This window comes from Podarcis pityusensis (assembly GCF_964106645.2).
Source record: "Podarcis pityusensis genome assembly, chromosome: 2".
NCBI lineage: Eukaryota > Metazoa > Chordata > Lepidosauria > Squamata > Lacertidae > Podarcis > Podarcis pityusensis.
The window spans coordinates 22,981,523-23,003,203 of NC_138029.1; the positions used below are offsets into that span (position 1 = coordinate 22,981,523).

The 21,681-nt window shown below is 43.6% G+C and overlaps 1 protein-coding gene and 1 long non-coding RNA gene across 4 annotated transcripts in view; one reads left to right on the forward strand and one right to left on the reverse strand.

Annotated features, from left to right (window-relative positions):
- Positions 1-11,178: 11,178 nt before the first annotated feature.
- Positions 11,179-12,511, reverse strand: LOC308471155. Its single transcript, XR_013982718.1, has 2 exons — positions 12,197-12,511; positions 11,179-11,766 (listed from the first exon to the last, which is right to left on the reverse strand). It is a non-coding gene; the product is annotated as an uncharacterized lncRNA (long non-coding RNA).
- An 89-nt stretch (positions 12,512-12,600) lies between these two features.
- CEP95 (centrosomal protein 95) overlaps positions 12,601-21,681 on the forward strand; it is a 28,621-nt gene continuing 19,540 nt past the window's right edge. Inside the window, exons 1-5 of one of the 3 annotated variants that reach the window (XM_080994470.1) lie at positions 12,601-12,770; positions 16,179-16,307; positions 16,726-16,833; positions 19,396-19,509; positions 21,448-21,559. In XM_080994470.1, coding sequence (XP_080850596.1) covers positions 12,752-12,770; positions 16,179-16,307; positions 16,726-16,833; positions 19,396-19,509; positions 21,448-21,559 — 482 coding nt within the window. In that variant the 5' untranslated portion in view covers positions 12,601-12,751. Of the gene's footprint in view, positions 12,771-14,094; positions 14,168-16,178; positions 16,308-16,725; positions 16,834-19,395; positions 19,510-21,447; positions 21,560-21,681 lie in introns of those variants that run through there. The other 2 variants (XM_080994468.1, XM_080994469.1) reach the window with 2 other exon arrangements.

The following is a 21,681-nucleotide window of genomic DNA, read 5'->3' on the forward strand; positions in this document are numbered from 1 at the left end:
TGTAGGGCTCCCCCCCCCCTTTACGCTACTACCCCCCCATTTAAAAGCGAAAGGAGGGTCGCCCCCGCACACCTTAGGGAGCCAGCTGCCTCCGCCCCCGGGAAGAGAAATACCGTGCGATTAACGGTAATGGTGAACTCCTCCCGGCTTAGGGAGCCTTTCAAAGCGATGGTAATGAAGGAAGCCCTTCATAGCGCATAGGTTTCCAGGAAAAGTACAGCACCCGCTATGGGCGTAGCCAAGGGAGGGGCAGCTGCCCCCACAATCTATAAAAATCAACATTTGTTGTTTAGTCATGTCCGACTCTTTGTGACCCCATGGACCAGAGCAAGCCAGGCACTCCTGTCTTCCACGGCCTCACACAGCTTGGTCCAACTCATGCTGGTAGCCTCGAGAACACTGTCTAACCATCTCGTCCTCTGTCGTCCCCTTCTCCTTGTGCCCTCCATCTTTCCCAACATCAGGGTCTTTTCCAGGGAGTCTTCTCTTCTCACGAGGTGGCCAAAGTATTGGAGCCTCAGCTTCAGGATCTGTTCTTCCAGTGTTCACTCAGGGCTGATTTCCTTTAGAATAGATAGGTCTGAGTCAGAACGGTTTCAGAATGAGATGGAACTTAACGTGGTTAAAAAAGTAAAATACCTAGGGGTAAACATAACAGCAAAAAATCTAAGTCTATTTAAGGACAATTATGAAAAATGCTGGACAGAAATTAAGAGAGACCTAGATAGTTGGTCAAAATTGAAACTTTCTTTGTTAGGCCGAATTGCTGCTATCAAGATGAATGTATTGCCAAGGATGTTGTTTTTATTTCAAACACTTCAGGTCTTGGACAAAACGGGGTGCTTTCAGAAGTGGCAGAGAGACATTTCTAAGTTTGTCTGGCAGGGCAAAAAGCCCAGAATTAAGTTTAAGATATTAACTGATGCAAAACAAAGAGGGGGCTTTGCCCTGCCAGACTTAAAGTTGTATTATGAAGCCGCAGCGTTCTGCTGGCTAAAAGACTGGCTACTTCTTGAGGACACTGATGTGTTGGATCTGGAAGGGTTTAACAATGCTTTTGGATGGCATGCATATTTATGGTATGACAAGGTTAAAGCAAATAAGGCCTTTAAGAACCATATTGTCAGAAAATCATTGTTTAATGTCTGGACAAAATATAAAGACTTGCTGGAAAATAAAACACCAAGGTGGCTTTCACCTTTGGAAGCCAAGGCCCGAAAAAGACCCAATATGGAGGCTAAATGGCCAAAATATTGGGAAATACTAGAAAAGGATGGAGACAATTGGAAATTGCAGAGTTTGGAGAAAATGAAAGACAAAGTGCGAGATTGTTTTTTTTTAAATGCATAATTTTTATTAATTTGCATAATGCAAAATACAAAAACAAAATATAAAAGTTCGATTCTCATTTTCACAGGTTTTTAAGTATGGCTTCCTTCAACCTTTCCACAAATCATCCGTAATAATCTTTTATAAAAGTTCGCATTTCTTAATTTGTAATGCCATTAATCATTCTAGTTCTTCCATTTCTCTTTAGACAATACTCTTTTCTTTTTACAGAGCTCCTTTAAAGCCCACTAGTGTTATCTGTCCATCACTTAAATTTTCCAGATATTTCGTAAAACTTTCCCAATCCTTAATGAACCTCTGGTCTTTTGAATATCTAATTTTCCCTGTCATCTTATCCATTTCCGCATAATCTAATAGTTTTGCTCTCCATTCCTCAATTGTCGGTAGGCCCTCTGATTTCCAATTTTGAGCTAATAAGACTCTTGCTGCCGTTGTTGCATACTGGAACAGCTTGTGATCTTTCTTTTTTATCTCCCTTCCTACCAATCCCAACAGAAAAGCCTCGGGTTTTTTAACAAAAGTATATCTTAGAATTTTCTTCATTTCGTTATATACACTCTCCCAGAACCCTTTAACCTTTTGGCATTCCCACCACATATGGTAGAAGGTCCCCTCCCTTTCCTTGCACTTCCAGCATTTATTACAAGTTCCATACATTTTGGCTAATTTTGCAGGAGTCATATACCATCGGTAAAACATTTTCATTAAATTCTCCTTTAGTGTCACGCAAGCTGTAAACTTGAGATGTTTATTCCAAAGTTTCTCCCATTCTTCAAAATATATATTATGACCGATATCTCTAGCCCAATATATCATTACCGACTTTACTTCCTCGTCTATTAAATTCCATTCCAATAACTGATTATACATTTTAGACAAAATTTTATAGTTGTTATTCAATATCTCAATCTGGAATCTAGAATCTTTATCAGCATATCCTTTGTCTTTAATATCTTTCCTGAACATTCCGTTTATCTGGAAATAGTGCAGCCAATCATAGACTTTCTCTTTGACCTGTTCGTACGGCTTCATTTTCCACTTTCCTTCTTCTTTCATTAACAGTTGTTCATAGGTAGCCCAATTGTCCCTCATGTTAATCTTTTTAACGCTCATGACTTCTAGTGGCGATAGCCAATGGGGTGTTTTAGGTTCTAACATATCTCTGTTCCTCTCCCATACCTCAATCAGTGGACCTCTGAAAATATGATTTTCGAAGCCCCTGTGTACTTTTCTCCTCCCATGCCATAGATAGGCGTGCCACCCAAATCTGTTGTTAAATCCCTCTAGGTCTAGCACTTCCTTATCTTCCAGTTTTATCCATGTTTTGACCCAGCATAGGCATGACGCCTCATAGTACAATTTCAAATCTGGCAGGGCAAAGCCCCCCCTTTCCTTCACATCTGTCAACAGTTTAAATTTTATTCTTGGTTTCTTGCCCTGCCAGACGAATTTTGAGATCACCCTCTGCCAGTCTTTAAATATCTTTATACCCTTAATTACAGGAATGTTCTGAAACAAAAACAACACTTTTGGAAGCACACACATCTTGATTGTGGCTATTCTGCCCCAAAATGACAGTTTTAGCTTGCCCCATGTTTCAATATCTTTCTTAACTCCTTTCCATACTGTCTCGTAATTATTTTTGAATAAGTCTATGTTTTTTGGCGTTACCCATATTCCTAAATATTTCACCTTTCTGGCCACCTCTATTTCCGTTTCTCTTTGTAATTCTTCAGTTTTATCTGTATTCATATTCTTTACTATAATTTTTGTTTTCCTTTTATTTAATTTGAAGCCAGCCACTTTTCCGAATTGGTCAAATTCTTCGAGTACCTCTTTTATTGAATCTATTGGATCCTCCATTGTTACAACCAGATCGTCTGCGAATGCCTTAATTTTGTATTCGTTCTGCCCAACTGTTACTCCTTTTATCCCCTTATTTTCTCTTATTGAATTTAGGAGGACTTCTAACACCATTATAAATAACAATGGGGACAGTGGACATCCCTGTCTTGTTCCTTTTGCTATTCTTATTTCTGCTGTCTCCACATTATTTATTATCAGTTTTGCCTTTTGTTCCGTGTAGATTGCCTTTACCCCGTTATAGAATTCAGTGCCAACCTCCATATATTCCAATTGTTTCAGCAGGAAATCCCAGATTATGTTATCGAATGCTTTCTCTGCATCCACGAACAACAACAAACCTTGTTTATCACACCTGTCAGATAAATATTCTATAATATTTACTATGTTTCTTATGTTGTCCTTCATTTGCCTACCCGGCAAAAAGCCCGCTTGATCTTTGTGTATACTTTCTACCAATATATTTTTTAGTCTCCTTGCCAGAATTCCCGCAAAAATCTTGTAATCTATGTTTAATAGGGAGATCGGTCTATAGTTTTTAATCTGTTGTAAATCTGAATCCTGTTTGGGGATTAGTGTGATTAGTGCCTCCTTCCATGTCTCTGGTATTTCTCTTTCTTTAAGGATATTATTCATTACTTCTTGCAATGGAGTCAGCAAGACTGACTCCATTTCTTTATAATAGCTACCAGTAAACCCATCTGGACCTGGGGCTTTCCCTTTTTTTAATTCCTTTATTGCTTCTTTGATTTCTTCTACCTCAATTAGGGCACTCAATTTTCCTTTCTCCACTGTGGAAATCTTTTTTATATTCTTACATTTTAGAAATCTTTCTATTTTTCTCAGATTATTCCTTTCACTGTTTTTAAAAAGTCCTCTGTAGAAATCCAAAAAGGCCTTCCTTATTTCCTTGGGATTATTTATCTCTTCTCCCTCCACCTTGATTTTATTTATTGTGTTCTGTTCCTTCCTTTTTTTAAGCTGCCAAGCTAATAGCTTTCCTGATTTATTAGCATATTCGAAGCTTCTCTGTCTTAATTTTTTGACTTTCCATTCTATTTCCCTATTTATCAACATTGCAAACTGAGATTGTAAAACTTTAATATTCTCTTTTATTCTCTTATTTTTGGGGTTTTTAGTTAATTTTTGTTCGTTGTCCATTATTTGCTGTAGAATTTCATTTTTCCCTTTTTCTCTTTTTTTATTCTTAATTGCACTCTGTTGAATGAAGAAACCCCTCATCACCGCCTTACCTGCATCCCACACCACCTTTGGTTTTGTATCATTACCTAAGTTATCCTCGAAGTATTCCTTTAACCTTTTCTGAGCTTTCTCTACTATCTCTAAATCATCTAACAAGTAATCTTTCATTTTCCATCTGTATGATCTTTCTTCCAGCCCTTTCAGTTCCATTTTTACTGGGTTATGATCCGAAATCGTTTTGGCCTGGATCCCCACCCGTATAGATCTTGGTACTAGTTCTGCCGAGGTCCATATCTGATCTAATCTCGAGGATGAGTCATTGGGTTCTGAGTAGAAAGTATATTGTTTTTCCAGAGGGTATTTAAATCTCCAAATATCCACCAAATTACAGTTCTGAACCAATGAGAAGAAGGTTCTGGGTAGCTTTCCTTCTTTGCCCATTCCATCCCTTAACCTGTCCATCTCTAACGACACCACACCATTCATATCTCCCAATAGTATTATTTTCTGATCGACGTATTCAAATAGCTTTCCCTCTAACATCCTATAAAACTCCGATTTGTTATCATTAGGTGCGTATATCCCCACTATTGATAACAAATCGGAGTTTTATAGGATGTTAGAGGGAAAGCTATTTTCTAGTCGGCGCGTCCATTTTGACGCCGGGGCGGGGATAGAGAGAAGCAGACGGAGGAGGAACAAAGGCAGCCGCCGGCATTTTGATTTCCCCCTCGGTCGCCGCATGGCGGGGCCAGCCATTGACATCCGCCCGAGTCCAGAGACAAAAAAAAGGAGGGGAAGGGAAACCGGTTTCGGCGAGAAGATAAATCCCAGTCCGCACGTCCTTTTCTGCCTCCTGCCCGCTGCGCTTCTCTTCCCCGCCCCCCGCTTAAATTGCCTTTTTTTCTCCCCCCCCCCTCAGCGGAACACCACCGTCAAATTAACCTCCCGCTTCTCCCCCCCCGCCCCCCTAACTATCGGGCCTCGGCCAGCGACGACGTCCCTGAGGAGGTCGCTCATCCTTTTCCTCCGCCCCCTCCCCCCATTCCGTGCGCCTCGAGCGGTCGCCGGGAAACGGCTGCTTCTCGCCGCCGCCATTTTAACGACCCCCGCCATCCCAGCCCCAGACGGTATTTTAAGGCGGGAGCCTCGGGGAGCCGGCCGCGTGTTAAGTGAACCGAGCCCCTCAGGCTCACCCGCGGTCCCTCTCACTGGAATACCCAGGCATGCTGACGGCGACGGCGGAGATCAAGACGTCGAGGATGAAACGGCACGGACGGTCCACAAGCGAAACGCCGATGACGAGGGCGACTGAATGGGGAGGGTCCAGCCGGGCGGATGCCGGTTATATACCCGGCGCCGCCGCGAATGCCGGGAAGCCGGCTCGTGACGTCAGCGACGAGCTCGTTCGCGCCCTCTTCCCCCGCCCCCGCAAGATTCTCCTCTGCTGTTCCTCGAAAGGCGGGGCAAGGAAGGGGGGCGCGCGCTTGCGCACGTTCTCGTCCTCGAAGCCGGCCGGCCGGCGTGCCGGGTGGTTGTAAACTAGGCCAAACGGAAGCGGCTCTCCTTGTCCTGGTAGCCATCAGCGCCGGCCCAGGAAGAGTCTCGGCCTGAAACGACCTGTAGGGCTCCCCCCCCCCTTTACGCTACTACCCCCCCATTTAAAAGCGAAAGGAGGGTCGCCCCCGCACACCTTAGGGAGCCAGCTGCCTCCGCCCCCGGGAAGAGAAATACCGTGCGATTAACGGTAATGGTGAACTCCTCCCGGCTTAGGGAGCCTTTCAAAGCGATGGTAATGAAGGAAGCCCTTCATAGCGCATAGGTTTCCAGGAAAAGTACAGCACCCGCTATGGGCGTAGCCAAGGGAGGGGCAGCTGCCCCCACAATCTATAAAAATCAACATTTGTTGTTTAGTCATGTCCGACTCTTTGTGACCCCATGGACCAGAGCAAGCCAGGCACTCCTGTCTTCCACGGCCTCACACAGCTTGGTCCAACTCATGCTGGTAGCCTCGAGAACACTGTCTAACCATCTCGTCCTCTGTCGTCCCCTTCTCCTTGTGCCCTCCATCTTTCCCAACATCAGGGTCTTTTCCAGGGAGTCTTCTCTTCTCACGAGGTGGCCAAAGTATTGGAGCCTCAGCTTCAGGATCTGTTCTTCCAGTGTTCACTCAGGGCTGATTTCCTTTAGAATAGATAGGTCTGAGTCAGAACGGTTTCAGAATGAGATGGAACTTAACGTGGTTAAAAAAGTAAAATACCTAGGGGTAAACATAACAGCAAAAAATCTAAGTCTATTTAAGGACAATTATGAAAAATGCTGGACAGAAATTAAGAGAGACCTAGATAGTTGGTCAAAATTGAAACTTTCTTTGTTAGGCCGAATTGCTGCTATCAAGATGAATGTATTGCCAAGGATGTTGTTTTTATTTCAAACACTTCAGGTCTTGGACAAAACGGGGTGCTTTCAGAAGTGGCAGAGAGACATTTCTAAGTTTGTCTGGCAGGGCAAAAAGCCCAGAATTAAGTTTAAGATATTAACTGATGCAAAACAAAGAGGGGGCTTTGCCCTGCCAGACTTAAAGTTGTATTATGAAGCCGCAGCGTTCTGCTGGCTAAAAGACTGGCTACTTCTTGAGGACACTGATGTGTTGGATCTGGAAGGGTTTAACAATGCTTTTGGATGGCATGCATATTTATGGTATGACAAGGTTAAAGCAAATAAGGCCTTTAAGAACCATATTGTCAGAAAATCATTGTTTAATGTCTGGACAAAATATAAAGACTTGCTGGAAAATAAAACACCAAGGTGGCTTTCACCTTTGGAAGCCAAGGCCCGAAAAAGACCCAATATGGAGGCTAAATGGCCAAAATATTGGGAAATACTAGAAAAGGATGGAGACAATTGGAAATTGCAGAGTTTGGAGAAAATGAAAGACAAAGTGCGAGATTGGTTACATTACGCTCAGATTAAAGAAGTTTTTAAAAATGATAAGAAACTAGGGTTCCAGGTGGAGAAATCGAAATTAGAAACAGAATTGTTAGAACCAAAGATTAAGGTACTTTCAAGGATGTATAACTTGCTGTTGAAATGGAATACACAAGATGAAACGGTTAAATCGGCTATGATAAGGTGGGCACAGGACATTGGGCATAATATCATGTTTGAGGACTGGGAGAGGTTGTGGAGCAATGGATTGAAATTTACTGCATGTAACGCTCTGAAAGAAAATGTAATGAAAATGATTTATAGATGGTATATGACCCCAGTCAAACTTGCCAAAATTTACCACCTGTCTGATAATAAGTGTTGGAAATGCAAAGAGTGTGAGGGAACGTTCTTCCACCTCTGGTGGACTTGCCCTAAAGTGAAGGCGTTCTGGGAAATGATTTATAATGAACTAAAAAAGGTATTTAAATATACCTTCACTAAGAAACCAGAGGCTTTCCTTTTGGGTATTGTCGGCCAAGGGGTGGCAAAGAAGGACCAGACATTCTTTATGTATGCAACAACAGCAGCAAGGATACTTCTCGCAAAACATTGGAAAACTCAAGATCTACCCACACTGGAAGAATGGCAGATACAACTGATAGACTACATGGAACTGGCTGAAATGACCGGCAGAATCCGTGACCTGGGAGAAGAGAGGATTGAGGAGGACTGGAAGAAATTTAAGAACTATTTACAAAAGTATTGTAATTTGAGTGAATGCTAAACAAGATGCTAGATCAAAATAACTGAGCACCACTAAATTTAGAAGTTTTTTAAGAAAATAAGTAAGACTGTGAAATTTAGCTCCTTTTGAGAATTATAAGATTATGTAACATAGAAGGGATATAAGAATTTAAATAAGATGATAAATTGCTGACAAAATGTTACAACGATGAAAATGGGAGCGGGAGATGTGAGGAAGTCCAAAGAAAATGTGAAAATATGTTAAGATCAATGTTACATTGTTTATTATGTTTATCTTTATTGTAAAATTTAATAAATTGCTTTAAAAAAAAAAAATAGAATAGATAGGTCTGATCTTCTTGCAGTCCATGGGACTCTCAAGAGTCTCCTCCAGCACCATAATTCAAAAGCATCAATTCTTTGGCGATCAGCCTTCTAGCAAACTCAGGTTCTGCCCACTAACAAAAGGCCTACTCACCACAGTACCCGCTTTGGAAAGTCCAATCCTATTGTCAGGGCAAGAACCCCTGACTGCACTGCACTTAACAGCAGTAATATAAAAGTCTCGCGTCCCTGACCTGATGAGAACCCGATTCTATTAATTTTGTGCATCGTGCTGCTCTTCAGCGAAGTTGCTTCTAAATTTCAACTGCAGAGTGATCTTTCTGCTGCAATAGTGTTGCCCCAAGGCAACAGGCTCATTTCCCCATTCCCAAGCACCCCACTCTCTTCCCTTTTCGCTTGCCAAAACATGTAGCAATAATGACAATTTATTTTGTCTTGAATGTAGTTCAGAACATGAAACAACAGGTTATGTGGATGGCATCAGTGGTACAAAAGCAGCAGCAGAAAGGACATAAGACAGGATAGGAGAGGGGAAGGGCACACCCCTCTGGATGATGACAGCAACCATCACGATACTGGAATGTAACAGGCCAACTTGCAGCACTGAAAAGAGTCATTGCAGAGGTCACTACCACAAGTGTGTATGAGCTGCAGAAAGGAAAGAGAGTGCACACATTTGTGTTTTTAACTGCCCTGGGGTCATCTGATGGAGGGTGAGCCAAAACAGGTATTTAAAAATAAATAAGACACATGGCATAAGACCATAGCATTCTGCTCTCACACAACTCACAGGAAACGTGAGGCTGATCCACACCCTATATTTAAAGCACATCTAACACACTTTAAAAACACATGACTTCCCCAAAGAATCCTGATAACTGTAGGTTTTTTTAAAGGTGCTGGGAATTATAGCTATGGTCTCAGGGGTTTTTTGGAGGAATGATGTGTATCGGATGTGCTTTAAATGTTTGATGAGAACCTATCTAAAGACTACCCATTGGAAACAAGGTGGCAGCACAAAATTATTATTATTAATAATAATTAAATTTGTATACTTCCCTTAATCTGTAGATCTCAGAGCTGTTCACAACATTTGCAAGATAAAAAAGACAAAATAATAATAAAAAAAACAATAATAACTCCCCCCCCCCATTTTATTATTTTTATTTACTCATCCAAAACCTATTTTGGTATTATCCAGGAATCAATTCAGTTTGAGTAGGGCTGCAGAACATGACTGGAGTGCCAGGGCTATTAGTATTATGTATTAGAAAAATGATGATTGGAATAGACATTGAAAGTGCACAGAACCAAGCAAAGAATACCCATACAATAAACAAAGCAACAAACAAAGCCAAAAAGCAGAGTAACAGTACAGCAATTATCAGATTTCCCAGAAGACATTCATGCCTCTGGATAAAGACACCAGTGGGACTCCCAACAGCAGCTACAAACAACACCATTTAAGTGCAGAATCCATTTTTGGAAAAGGAGAGCCAGGTCAGGTGTATAAAATCAGCAGTTCTAATACTGGTGATTTAGCACCCACATACACCCCTGTACCCCCACACTATACCTACCTTGGGAATTTCAAATGATCATAGACACTATGTGTGTGTACATGTGTACATTAGTTGAAGTGTCAGCTAAAGGCTTTCAACAGACTAAGGGATTGCATCATCAAAGCAGTAACCGCACACGGAAAATGAAAGCAAAAACTCAGTGCTAGCTCCAGTATGCAAGAGGTCCCAGATAAATTCCCCAGGCATAAGTCTTTATTTCTTCAAAAGTTTGTAGCCTGGATTTTATTGGTCCTATCAGTACAGCATAAATTATAACAGAGAAATCCACCACATCCCTGGATCTTAAAGCACCAGCAGACTACTACAGGGAGAGGTACCACTTCGTGTTTTTAGTTGCAATATAGCTATGGCTTTAAAGGTAATATCAGCACCTTAGATTGGGCTTGTAATTGAATATGCAGCCAATGCAGTTGTTTTAAGGATCAGTGAAATATGAACCATGCTATCTATACCTATTAAACATCTGGTAATTGCATTCAGCACTAATTGACTCTCTGGCTTCAAGGATAATTTATTGCAATAATCAAAAGAGAAAGTTACCAAGGCAAGGACCACTGTGGTCAGACTATCCCTGTCCAGGAACGGTTGTAGCTGGTGAACTACTTGAAACTGGAAAGAGACACTTCTCACCACCAAGGCCTCAAGTGACAGTGCTGTATCCACAAATACCCATTAAGTACATACTTGGGTTACACAAGGTTGTAGCCAATGCTGAAATGAATGGACCCAAGTTAGCCATATTCATTGATAATAATGGGTCTACTCCAAGTACAACCTACCATAAGTCAAGATGTAGGATCAGTACTTGGGCAATGCCCAAGACAATGAATATTACTTTAGGATACTGCAAAACTACACACAATTGTGTAGTTCAGCAAGTATGTTTTGCTGGTATTTCCTGGACTAAAGGAAATACAACAATGTTTTGAGACATTAGACTCATTTTAATCAAGTGTTTTCAGTCTTTAGCTTTATCTCTGTTGTGACTGAACTCAACTACAACATGGATGCTAAATCCAAAACCATTATTATCAAAACACAATAGTATACAAAGGTTATAAGCTAAAATCAAGTGTTATGTTTCTGGACAATGTGAAACATGAATGGATAAAACAGTGAATTCCATGAAGTCACAAATGAAGATTTTGGGGGGAAACTATCACACTTTTCAATTTTATTTCTTTGGAATAGGCATTTAAGCAAAATGGTTCTACGACAGCTAGAGAATAGAAATGGTTAAGGTTAGTTTTATAGACTCCAATGGAACATTAGGAACAAAGGCTTGGGGTGGGATATAGCAGAATTCCAATTCTGCATACACTCTACAATCAAACGAATAACACACAAACTCCTCAGATCCCACTGATGAAATGCTGAAAACTGTTCTCTTTCTCAGAGGAATCGCCTTCCAAGACTCCTGCAGTTTTGACCTTGCTAGGCTTGACTTGCCTCCCCGTAAGTCACGTGTGCCCAATGTGACACGCAAGCCTTTATTCTCCTGCCCACCTTCCATCGCCTTCCAACCTATAACCATGTCCTCCGTGGCTAGTTGGCAGCAGGAGCAGGCGCTCTCAAGGCTGGCACATTGTCCTTGATCATCCAAAATGAGGTCTGCCAAGGGGCCTGTTCCGCTGGTTTACATCTTTCAAAATCAACACGAATGCCGCCATCCGAAGACAAGAGGTTTCTTCTGCCCTGTCTGGAAACCTGGCAGTGGACCCAGGCACGGCCGGGCAGTGGCCTAGGTCTGCAAAAAAAGAGGACACCTTTGCTGACTTCTACTTTTAACTATGACGACTCTCCTTTTACATACCCGTAAAAAGGGGATGTGGGTGGCGTTGTGGGTTAAACGACAGAGCCTAGGACTTGCCGATCAAAAGGTCGGCAGTTCGAATCCCCGTGACATGGTGAGCTCCCATTGCTTGGTCCCTGCTCCTGCCAACCTAGCAGTTTGAAAGCACATCAAAGTGCAAGTAGATAAATAGGTACCGCTCCGGCGGGAAGGTAAACGGCGTTTTCCGTGCACTGCTCTGGTTCACCAGAAGCGGCTTAGTCAAGCTGGCCACATGACCCGGAAGCTGTACGCCGGCTCCCTCGGCCAATAAAGCGAGATGAGCGCCGCAACCCCAGAGTCGGTCATGACTGGACCTAATGGTCAGGGGTCCCTTTAACTTTACCTAAAAAGGAGGCTGCGTCCTGGAAAAAGATGACGCATGGCAACCCTAGCTGGGCCGCATGGTGTGTTTTTGTGTCTCTGTGTGTGACTTTAGGCCGCTCGCTGTCTCTGTCGACCTAGCCCACCTCACAGGGTTGTTTTGCGGATAAAGAGCGCGTGGGAGAGGGGAGGATGCCCTGAGGGCCCTCGAAGGAAAGGCAGGGCAAAAAAACCCAGGACGCAAATCGAACAAGGCAAAACGGGAGGCTCGTTCCCGCTCCATCCCGCCATCAATTCCCCCGCCGCCGTTGCCACGGCAACTGGAGCGGCCTGGAAAATAAACAGCCGCGGCAACAAGGCGGGCAGGAAGGGGGGCGGGGAAGGCGCGAGCCGACAGTGACAAGAGGAAGTCCTGCCTCTTCCGCTCCCGGCTGGCCAATCGCAGAGCAAAAGGCCGTAGAGCGGGCCAATCGTTTAAATATCCCTGGGCATCGCTTAAGGGCGAAGGAAGCGGGAGGTGAGGGGGCCGCTCGTTTGGGCCCGGCTGCGGGAGATTAAGTCGCCTCCGCGTCCCAAGATGGGCGCCGCTGAAAGAGGTGGGCGGGCCCGCTCCGACGAGTTCCGGGCGGGGGGGGCGCAGGAAGGAACCCCCCCCCGAAGGCGAGGGACCCTAATTTCGGAGGCGGGAGTAGGGAGGGCGACACCCATTTTCCCCCTCACCCCATTCCCACGTTCTCCTAACACTTGTTGCCCCTCAGCTGATAGGAGTCGGGGTTCAGCAGCTCCGGGGTGGGGTGGGGTCCACAGGTTCTTGTTCCCTGTGGTAATAATGCTTTCCATATGGCTCTCCCCTTGCATGGGAGCGAGCAAAAACTTGCTGTTCGGATCCTCGGGACGGGGTGAACTCCAAGCATTGCTCCGTCCCAGCTTCTGACAACAGGACTTAACCATCCAGGGGTCCTTTACCTTTTTACCTATGTAAAACAGCGGGGCCACCTCAGCCCCTATCTCTGTAGAAACACAGCTCAGTCGTCTGTGATGTGAGTTTTCTCTTAAAAGCATCAGATCCCCAGCCTCCCACCCCCGTTTCTATCTGGAAATCTTCTGATGCTCTACTACAGTGTGATCTAATTGAACATGGTTATTTTTCCTTTTTTAAAAAAAAAAAAAAAAAGACCTAACCAACTTTGAAACGACCCAGTAAAGGTAAATTGGTAAAGGACCCCTGGATGGTTAAGTCCGGTTAAAGGCAACTATGGGGCTCATTTCGCTTTTCAGGCTGAGGGAGTCGGCGTTTGTCCGCATACAGCTTTCCTGGGTCATGTGGCCAGCATGACTAAACCGCTTCTGGCGCAATGGGACACCGTGCCAGAGCAGCGCACAGAAACGCCGTTTACCTTCCCGCTGCAGCGGTACCCATTTATCTACTTTCAAACTGCTTTTGAACTGCAAGGTGGGCAGAAGCCGAACTTCCAATCAACACAAATACTGGGTTGCCCAATATTGTTTTTGCAATCAGTATCCATGAATGGTTGCCAGTAATGAATTTATTGGAGGGGAATTCTGCACCACACATCCCTGTAATTCATCTCTAGGCATACAATCTGACTCCACACTGGCAAAGTCAAGAAAGCTATATGTTAAGTCTATCTAGTATGGTATAAGTGTCTGTGGATATATGGTATAAGTGTCTGTGGTATAAGTGTCTGTGGAACCAACTTCATCAGATATGGTGAGGAGGGCCCTCATCTAGGAAAACACAAGGTGCCCAAGAAGCACGTATATATGACCATTCTATTGCATGTCTTTATCGCTCTTGCCTGTGAAATGCTGGTAAATAATTCTTTTAACTTGTCTGATGACACAGATGAGAAAGCTACTCTTAGAGGAATTTTGTTCTCTTAACAATGCACAGTTAAAAGGGAATCAGTCCCTATGGCTATTCCAGTTGTGAGTGCTTACAATAAATATAAGATTGATTCCTTGCCTTCAGGTAACTAAACACCTGATAAAATGCTGCTTCTTTTAGCACATCGGAAACAAGCATTTTTTCATTATATTTGTAATAACATGTATGTTTCCATTTAGCAATATAAGCAAGCTTTTGTTGGTTGCGTATGTTTTCTCTTTAATTTGTGCCTTTACAAGGTATCTTATGCGTATGAATAACACTGTTACCTGTGGGTGAGCCCCACTGAAGTCATTTGCACTTAATTTTGAGTATATCTGTATAGGATTGCACTGGGAGGGAGGAAGCTCATGTTCTTAGAAAACTGAGCACATAGTGCTGTCCTGGTTTTTGTCTTGGCTTCCTCACTTGGCACTAATCTAAGAGAGTATATTTGGCATTGCTCTGAGAGATCTGTTGCCTGCAGCTCCTTCCGACAGGTTTTGACAGTGGCTATACAAAAACAAGTATGCAATTGCAACCTGATATCCCAGAACTGGTTCACAGGGCTCTATATTAAACTTATATTATCTGGCAAGGTTTATCAGATTTCCATATATTTGAAAACAGAATGCATCCCAAATTAGGTAGTATTTGAACAGAGTTTGTTTCAGAAACTGGAAATTGACTAAAAGTTTGCAGGCCCACCAATATTTTTCTTTCTTAAACCATTTATTTACAGTATATTCAGAAATAATATTTAGTACATCACAATGCAAATATAGGAGTTCACCAATGTTTTGATACCCAAAGCGGTCTATATCATTAAAACAATGCATGCAAAAGCTAAACTAAAATGGTCACAGTGGTGTCACAACCTTTATCATTCATCAAAATATATTTTAGTTTTGGCTTCCTACTGCATGTTACAGACCCAACAAAATGCTATGTCAGGGATAGGGAGCTGCTTTTGTCAGGCCACATTTGTCAGAAGGGTGGGGCCACCCACCTGTCAGTTACCTGAAGTTATGATTCCAAGCCATGCTCTCCTGATTGCATTTTTGCAGCAAGGCTGACATTTGGCATTGCTTAAATTTGTCAGTGAATTATTATTACTATAAAATGATTGACACACCACTTAATGCCCGGTTGGCAAGTGCAATTACTTTTGGCAATAGTTGGAGCTACTCAGGAATGCAAAAGCCTGGTGAGAAGGAACAATCAAGAGCACACACTGAGCTTTATGTTCCTGGTTCTTCATTGGCACCCACAACTATACGAGTCGCACATCTGATTGGTGTGAATGAAAATGGCCTCACAGGCCAAATTAGGCAGCCTTGAGTGCTTAATTTGACCTGCAGATTCCCTACCAGCATGGTTAGTGTTGTGTAGAAAAAAATACTTTCCATTGCTGTTTCCAAAGGGCTTACAGCTGAAAAAATATAGGAAATATAGGAAAGACAAATGTGAAAAGACCAGATTCTTACATATGGATGGCATGCAGCCTGAAGAGAATTGTGCAATCAACTATCATATTACCTTTTTTCTTTCTAGTAATCCCTCTAAGCATCAAAAAAAGGAATCTGAAGATAATAAATCGATCATTAAAAGAGGCAACATTCCTTCCTGAATTGTCTGCAATATCATACCAGGCTGACAGAAGAAACACATGCTACATTTTAAGCTAGTATTTTACATACATTTGTAATAAGATGAATGATAAGGTCTAGACTAGAGAGTTATTCTTAAAATGTGATAATATATTTTTAAAAATATGTTTTTAATTACTAAACTTGATACTTCTATACGAGTTTGATCTTGACCTCTAAACGCCACTTTCCCTACCCAACAAGATTGGTGAGAATGTTGATTCATCATGGGCTACTGCCGTGGTAATAAACAAATAGGCCTGCCAGTTCAATTGCTGGAGATTAATGTATGCATTATGAGATAAATGGCAATTTTGCACCCATTATTTCAGAAAACTTGTTTTTGATGGAGATTAAAAAAACATTGTTAAGTCCTTTTTGGGTCCTTGGTAGAAGATTTTGTAGCCTTTTTTATGCAAACACATTCTCTGAAAAGCCATAATGTTTCATCTCTTTTATTTTCATAGAATGGGTCAATGTTGCCAATGATCTCCTGACAAAATGTAACATAGATTTGCATGTTAGCAATCTCTCTGACTGTGGAGCTAAAGTGTTTATTCATCTTTATGAATCGATACTGGGAGAGAGAGTGCCAGGTAAGAATGCATACCTCCTACAATGTCTTGGTTTTCTAGGGTAATGTTTTTTTCCTGTTGTCTATGTATATTTGAAATAAATAGTAATGCTGTGAGATTTGGACATAAATAGGCATCATATGTTCTATATCCAAGAGCTTTTAATAACATAATGAGAAATATATATATATGAATACACACACACACACACACACACACACACACTTGTAACTAAACACAAATGGAAACTGCTCTAAACTTCTTTTTAACAATATTGGCACAAGAAAGCACTGAACGATTATACACAATCCACTGTTATATAGATTCCTGCCAACTGACTCATGGGGTCTGTGCAGACTTGCTCTCAGATTACATGAAAAGCAGCTTACGCAGTATACCGTTCTGTGAAATAATAGCATGATGTACTATTATTTTATAGATGTCATAGCCACACCTCTTTGCCCTGAAGACGATGCCCATAATGTGCAGGCAGTGATAGATTCTTTGGCTTTGGACTATTTGCAGATCAGCTTATCGCATATAACTGGTGGGTACCTATCATTTGTAATCTAGTTGAGATTCCTGCATTGCAGGGAGTTGGACTAGATGACCCTCAGGGGCCCTTCCAACTCTACCATTCTATGATTGCTATTGAAAAAAATTAATAATAAAAAATTATATGCACTTTTATGGTTGGTGCGAGCAATAATTTAATTATGCTGGATGTATGTATGTATGTATTTATTTATTTTATTTTATTTTATTTATTTATTTAATATTTATTTATTTAATTAAGTTCATTAACCTTTATGAATTCACTTAATTATAAAAAAAAGTTCAAAGTGGTTTACGAAAAGATAAAATTGAGAAAAAATTCCTAAAAAAGTTAAAGTACTAAAGCAGATTAAGATCACCTCAACTATCTAAGCATCTGGATAGGCTTTTCTAAACAATAATGCTATTAGAAGGCACCAAAAAGAATACAGTCATACTTCGGGTTACAGACGCTTCAGGTTGCATTTTTTCGGGTTACGGATTGCCAAAACCCAGAAGTACCGGAACGGGTTACTTCTGGGTTTCGGCAGTCACGCATACGCATAAGTGCTAGATCGCGCTTTGCACATGCGCAGAAGTGCTGAATTGCAACCTGCACGTGCGCAGATACGGGTTGCGAACGTGCTTCCTGCACGGATCACGTTCGCAGCCTGAGCGTCCACTGTACAGTGAAGGCACCTGCTTGATCTCAAGAAGCAGGGAGTTCTGAAGTTTAGGCGCTGCCAAACTAAATGATCACGTTTTTACAGATGCGGAAGGGGTATTACGTGGCTCTTGTAGTAGTACCAATTCTGCTGATCAAAGGGTTCAAGTGGGCACCTGTGGGGTAAAGCGATCTCGTAGGTAAACTGGTCTCAAGTTGATACGGGCTTGATAAGATAAGTTGGCTTATGTTGATAAGATACTAAGAATATCACCTTGATATGATACATGTATCCCCATTGCCTCCTGAACCTGCGGTATATAAAGAACTGCAGTCCAGGTTCCTGAGGAACTCCATGTGACTTGGTTTGGGAACCAACAGAGCATATTGGGGGAAGGGAAGGAGAGAGAGATTGGGGGAGTGCTTCTGCAATAACTCGGTAGGATATAACCCTGTCCACTTAGGGATCAATTTTTAGTCTCTGTATGAACTTGGCAGTTTCCTCCTCCCATATTTTTAATCAATGTTTTCACTTACTGGAAATGTGTGACCTGGGCTGCAATCCTAAACACACTAGGGAGTGCGTCTCTGTGCTTCTGCGTAAAAGAGCACAGGGGATCATGCTGCTCAATGGAGCACCTTTTCCCAGTAAGACAAATTGATAGGGCCTTCCTAAAATCTAGGAAGTATATCCGACTTACTGAAAGATTTAGGACCTAAATCTTTCATTAGTTAAAACACATTCAGAGGGCAGTATCCCATGAAGTAGCTCTGTTAGCGCAAGGATTTTGTTAGTGCATGAAAGACATTTGGGACTCAATACCAGTTGCATTTCTTTCTGGCTGACTCTTCCCTATACCAGCAGTTATCTAAAGAGGAAATGTCACTGCTTTGGATAATGGGTTTGTTCATGGATCTCTATGGTTAGCACCGTGAGGAGGGTCAAGCCCCCACCAAGGCATACAAAAATACTTATGTCAGAAACGGGTTATCCCTCTCCTAGCAAAACAATTGCACCTTGTTGGGGAGATGGAGCTTACAAGAATTCTTGGCATGCAGGATTGTGCCCCAAGTGTTCTAATGCAGCTCATTAAACAAAGCCACAGAGTTGACATTCCCTGCTGCTACCCTTTCCTTCGATTTTAGAACTGTGACTCAGAGGTGAGATTACTTGAAACCTGTTGTGAGTTTCCTTTCCAATACTATGCTCCATGGAGCAGCCTCAGATGCTTTACAAGGGCTTCCAAAAAATTTCAAAAGGCATTCTGAGGGATTTGGAATGAGAAAGGAAAACATCCTCTGCATGATTTTCTCTCACCATGAATTTCCCTTTACTTCATCTAATCGTAATGAGCAGAGAGAACAATCCACAACACGGCTCGCTTTATGCCGACTGTTGCATTCGGCTTGATTTAATAATAATAATGATAATGATAATAATAACAACAACAACAATAATAATAATTTATTATTTATACCCCGCCCATCTGGCTGAGTTTCCCCAGCCACTTTGGGCGGCTTCCAATCGAGTGTTAAAAACAATACAGCATCAACTATTAAAAACTTCCCTAAACAGGGCTGCCTTCAGATGTCTTTTAAAGAGAAGATAGCTGCTTATTTCCTTCACATCTGAAGGGAGGGCGTTCCACAGGGTGGGTGCCACCACCGAGAAGGCCCTCTGTCTGGTTCCCTGTAACCTCACTTCTCGCAATGAGGGAACCGCCAGAAGGCCCTCGGCGCTGGATCTCAGTGTTCAGGCTGAACGATGGGGGTGGAGACGCACGACTTTGAGCCATTTGCATGGAGCCCAGCCTTGCCCATCATTCTTCCCGTTGTGAAAGGCATACAATACCCATGTCCCCCCCCCCCCCCGCATTCTCTGCCAATCTATTAACACCGATTTTTGTCAAGGGGAGAACATTGTGAAAGGAAATAAGGAGTCCATCAGAAATCTCTTGGAAATATTTGATGGCTTGCTCGAGTACCTGACAGAAGAGATCAGTGAGACGGCTTCTCAGAATGGCGGTGAGAGAAGGGGCATAATCAATGGCATGTGCTTCCTCTGTGCAGATAGCGTATTCTGTTTATTTGTATGTAGTAGTATCACTTTTTGCACCTAGAGGGGTATTCTTAAAAAGAGAGAGCACTTTCAATGCCTTGTTTAGCATCAGTATGTTGGCATAAAGTGAAAGGACTTGCGGTGCCTCTCAGTCACCGTCAGGCTGTAATTACGGGGGGGGGGGGAATAAGAGCATAGGAAATAATAGAAAAGAAAGAAAAAGCTTATTATTAGTTATTGAATTCATATACCACCCTGTACCCAGAGGTCTCAGAGTGGTTCACAGAACAAAATCAAAATATAAAACCACAAAATATGGAGTAAAACAATGCTAAATTTCTTAGCAAGTAGTTTTTATTTAACAATATTGGTTGCAAAGCAATCAAGCCTGTGAGATTTAAAGCTCAAAGTGGCTGGTACTGGATGAAACTGGGTTTTTACAACAGTGCCAGCACACCTTACATAAACAGACAGTGCATCGTACAGTGGTGCCTCGCAAGACGAAATTAATTCGTTCCGCAAGTCTCTTCGTCTTGCGGGTTTTTCGTCTTGCGATGCACGGTTTCCCATAGGAATGCATTGAAAATCAATTAATGCGTTCCTAGGGAAACCGCCTTCAGCCTCTTCTGAAGGCTGGGGGGGGGGATAAGGGCTTTTCTTCCCACCCCCAGCATTTTAAAAAACCCCGGGACAGCGGAGGACTTCTCCGCTGTCCGGGCAATCTTAAAATGCTGGCGGGCGGCATTTTAAAATCGCCCCGGGACAGCGGAGGACTTCTCCGCTGTCCGGGGCGATTTAAAAGCCCCTGGGAAGGCAGGCAGGGGGGACAAAGACTTTTGCCCCCCGCCAGCCTTCAGAAGGTGTTCCCGCCCCCCGCCCCGCTTCGGAGCACCGTTCCGAAGCGGGGCGGTGGGGGAAGGTGTTCCCACCCCCCCACCCCGCTTCGGAGCACCGTTCCGAAGCGGGGCGGTGGGGGAAGGTGTTCCCACCCCCCGCCCCGCTTCGGAGCACCGTTCCGAAGCGGGGCGGTGGGGGAAGGTGTTCCCACCCCCCGCCCCGCTTCGGAGCACCGTTCCGAAGCGGGGCGGTGGGGGAAGGTGTTCCCACCCCCCCGCCCCGCTTCGGAGCACCGTTCCGAAGCCGGGCGGTGGGGGAAGGTGTTCCCACCCCCCCGCCCCGCTTCGGAGCAGCGTTCCGAAGTGGGGCGGTGGGGGAAGGTGTTCCCGCCCCCCCGCCCCGCTTCGGAGCACCGGGAGAAGCGAACTCCCCGCAGCCCCTTGCTTCAAAAGAGGTCCGGGGGCAGCGGGGAAGAAGCGCTGCGCTTCGCGCTGCCCCCGGACCTCTTTTGAAGCAAGGGGCTGCGGGGAGATCGCGATCTCCCCGCAGCCCCTTGCTTCCCCGGACCTCTTTTGAAGCAAGGGGCTGCAGGGAGAAGCGATCTCCCCGCAAACCCTTGCTTCAAAAGAGGTCCGGGGGCAGCGCGAAGCGCTTCCCGCTGCCCCCGGACCTCTTTTGAAGCAAGGGGCTGCAGGGAGAAGCGATCTCCCCGCAAACCCTTGCTTCAAAAGAGGTCCGGGGGCAGCACGAAGAGAAGACCCGCTGTCCCCGGGGCAAGCTTCGTTTTGCGAAGCAAGCCCATAGGGAAATTCGTCTTGCGAGGCAACTCGAAAACGAAAAAACCTTTCGTTTTGCGAGTTTTTCATCTCGCGAGGCGTTCGTCTTGCGGGGTACCACTGTATAAGCTTCTGTGCCAGAATAAATATTTTGCTGCGTTAGTCATACGCTGACTGATATGCCACTGCAGATGTGTGGGCTGAGGAGGGGATTGATATTGTCACGGTCATCTTTGTGGCAGGCAGAAGTCTGTCTTGCTCCTTGCTCATAATAGTTTTGTTTATGAACAGAAGATCTTAACCAGAGGGCTGAAGATGAAGTCCAGACTACCGGTCTCGAAGAGGAAGAAGGTGGTGTTCATGATGTGCCAGTTCCCTCCCTGACACTTCCGTCTGCCTCGGGGTAAGGCAGGTTCATAGTTCCCTTAGCTTCCCAAGTCTTTACTAGGTTGCAAAATGTGCAACATGTTAGTACCACTGTTCTCTGCTTCCATAGGTGAGGCAGTGGTGCAGCTAGGTAATTTT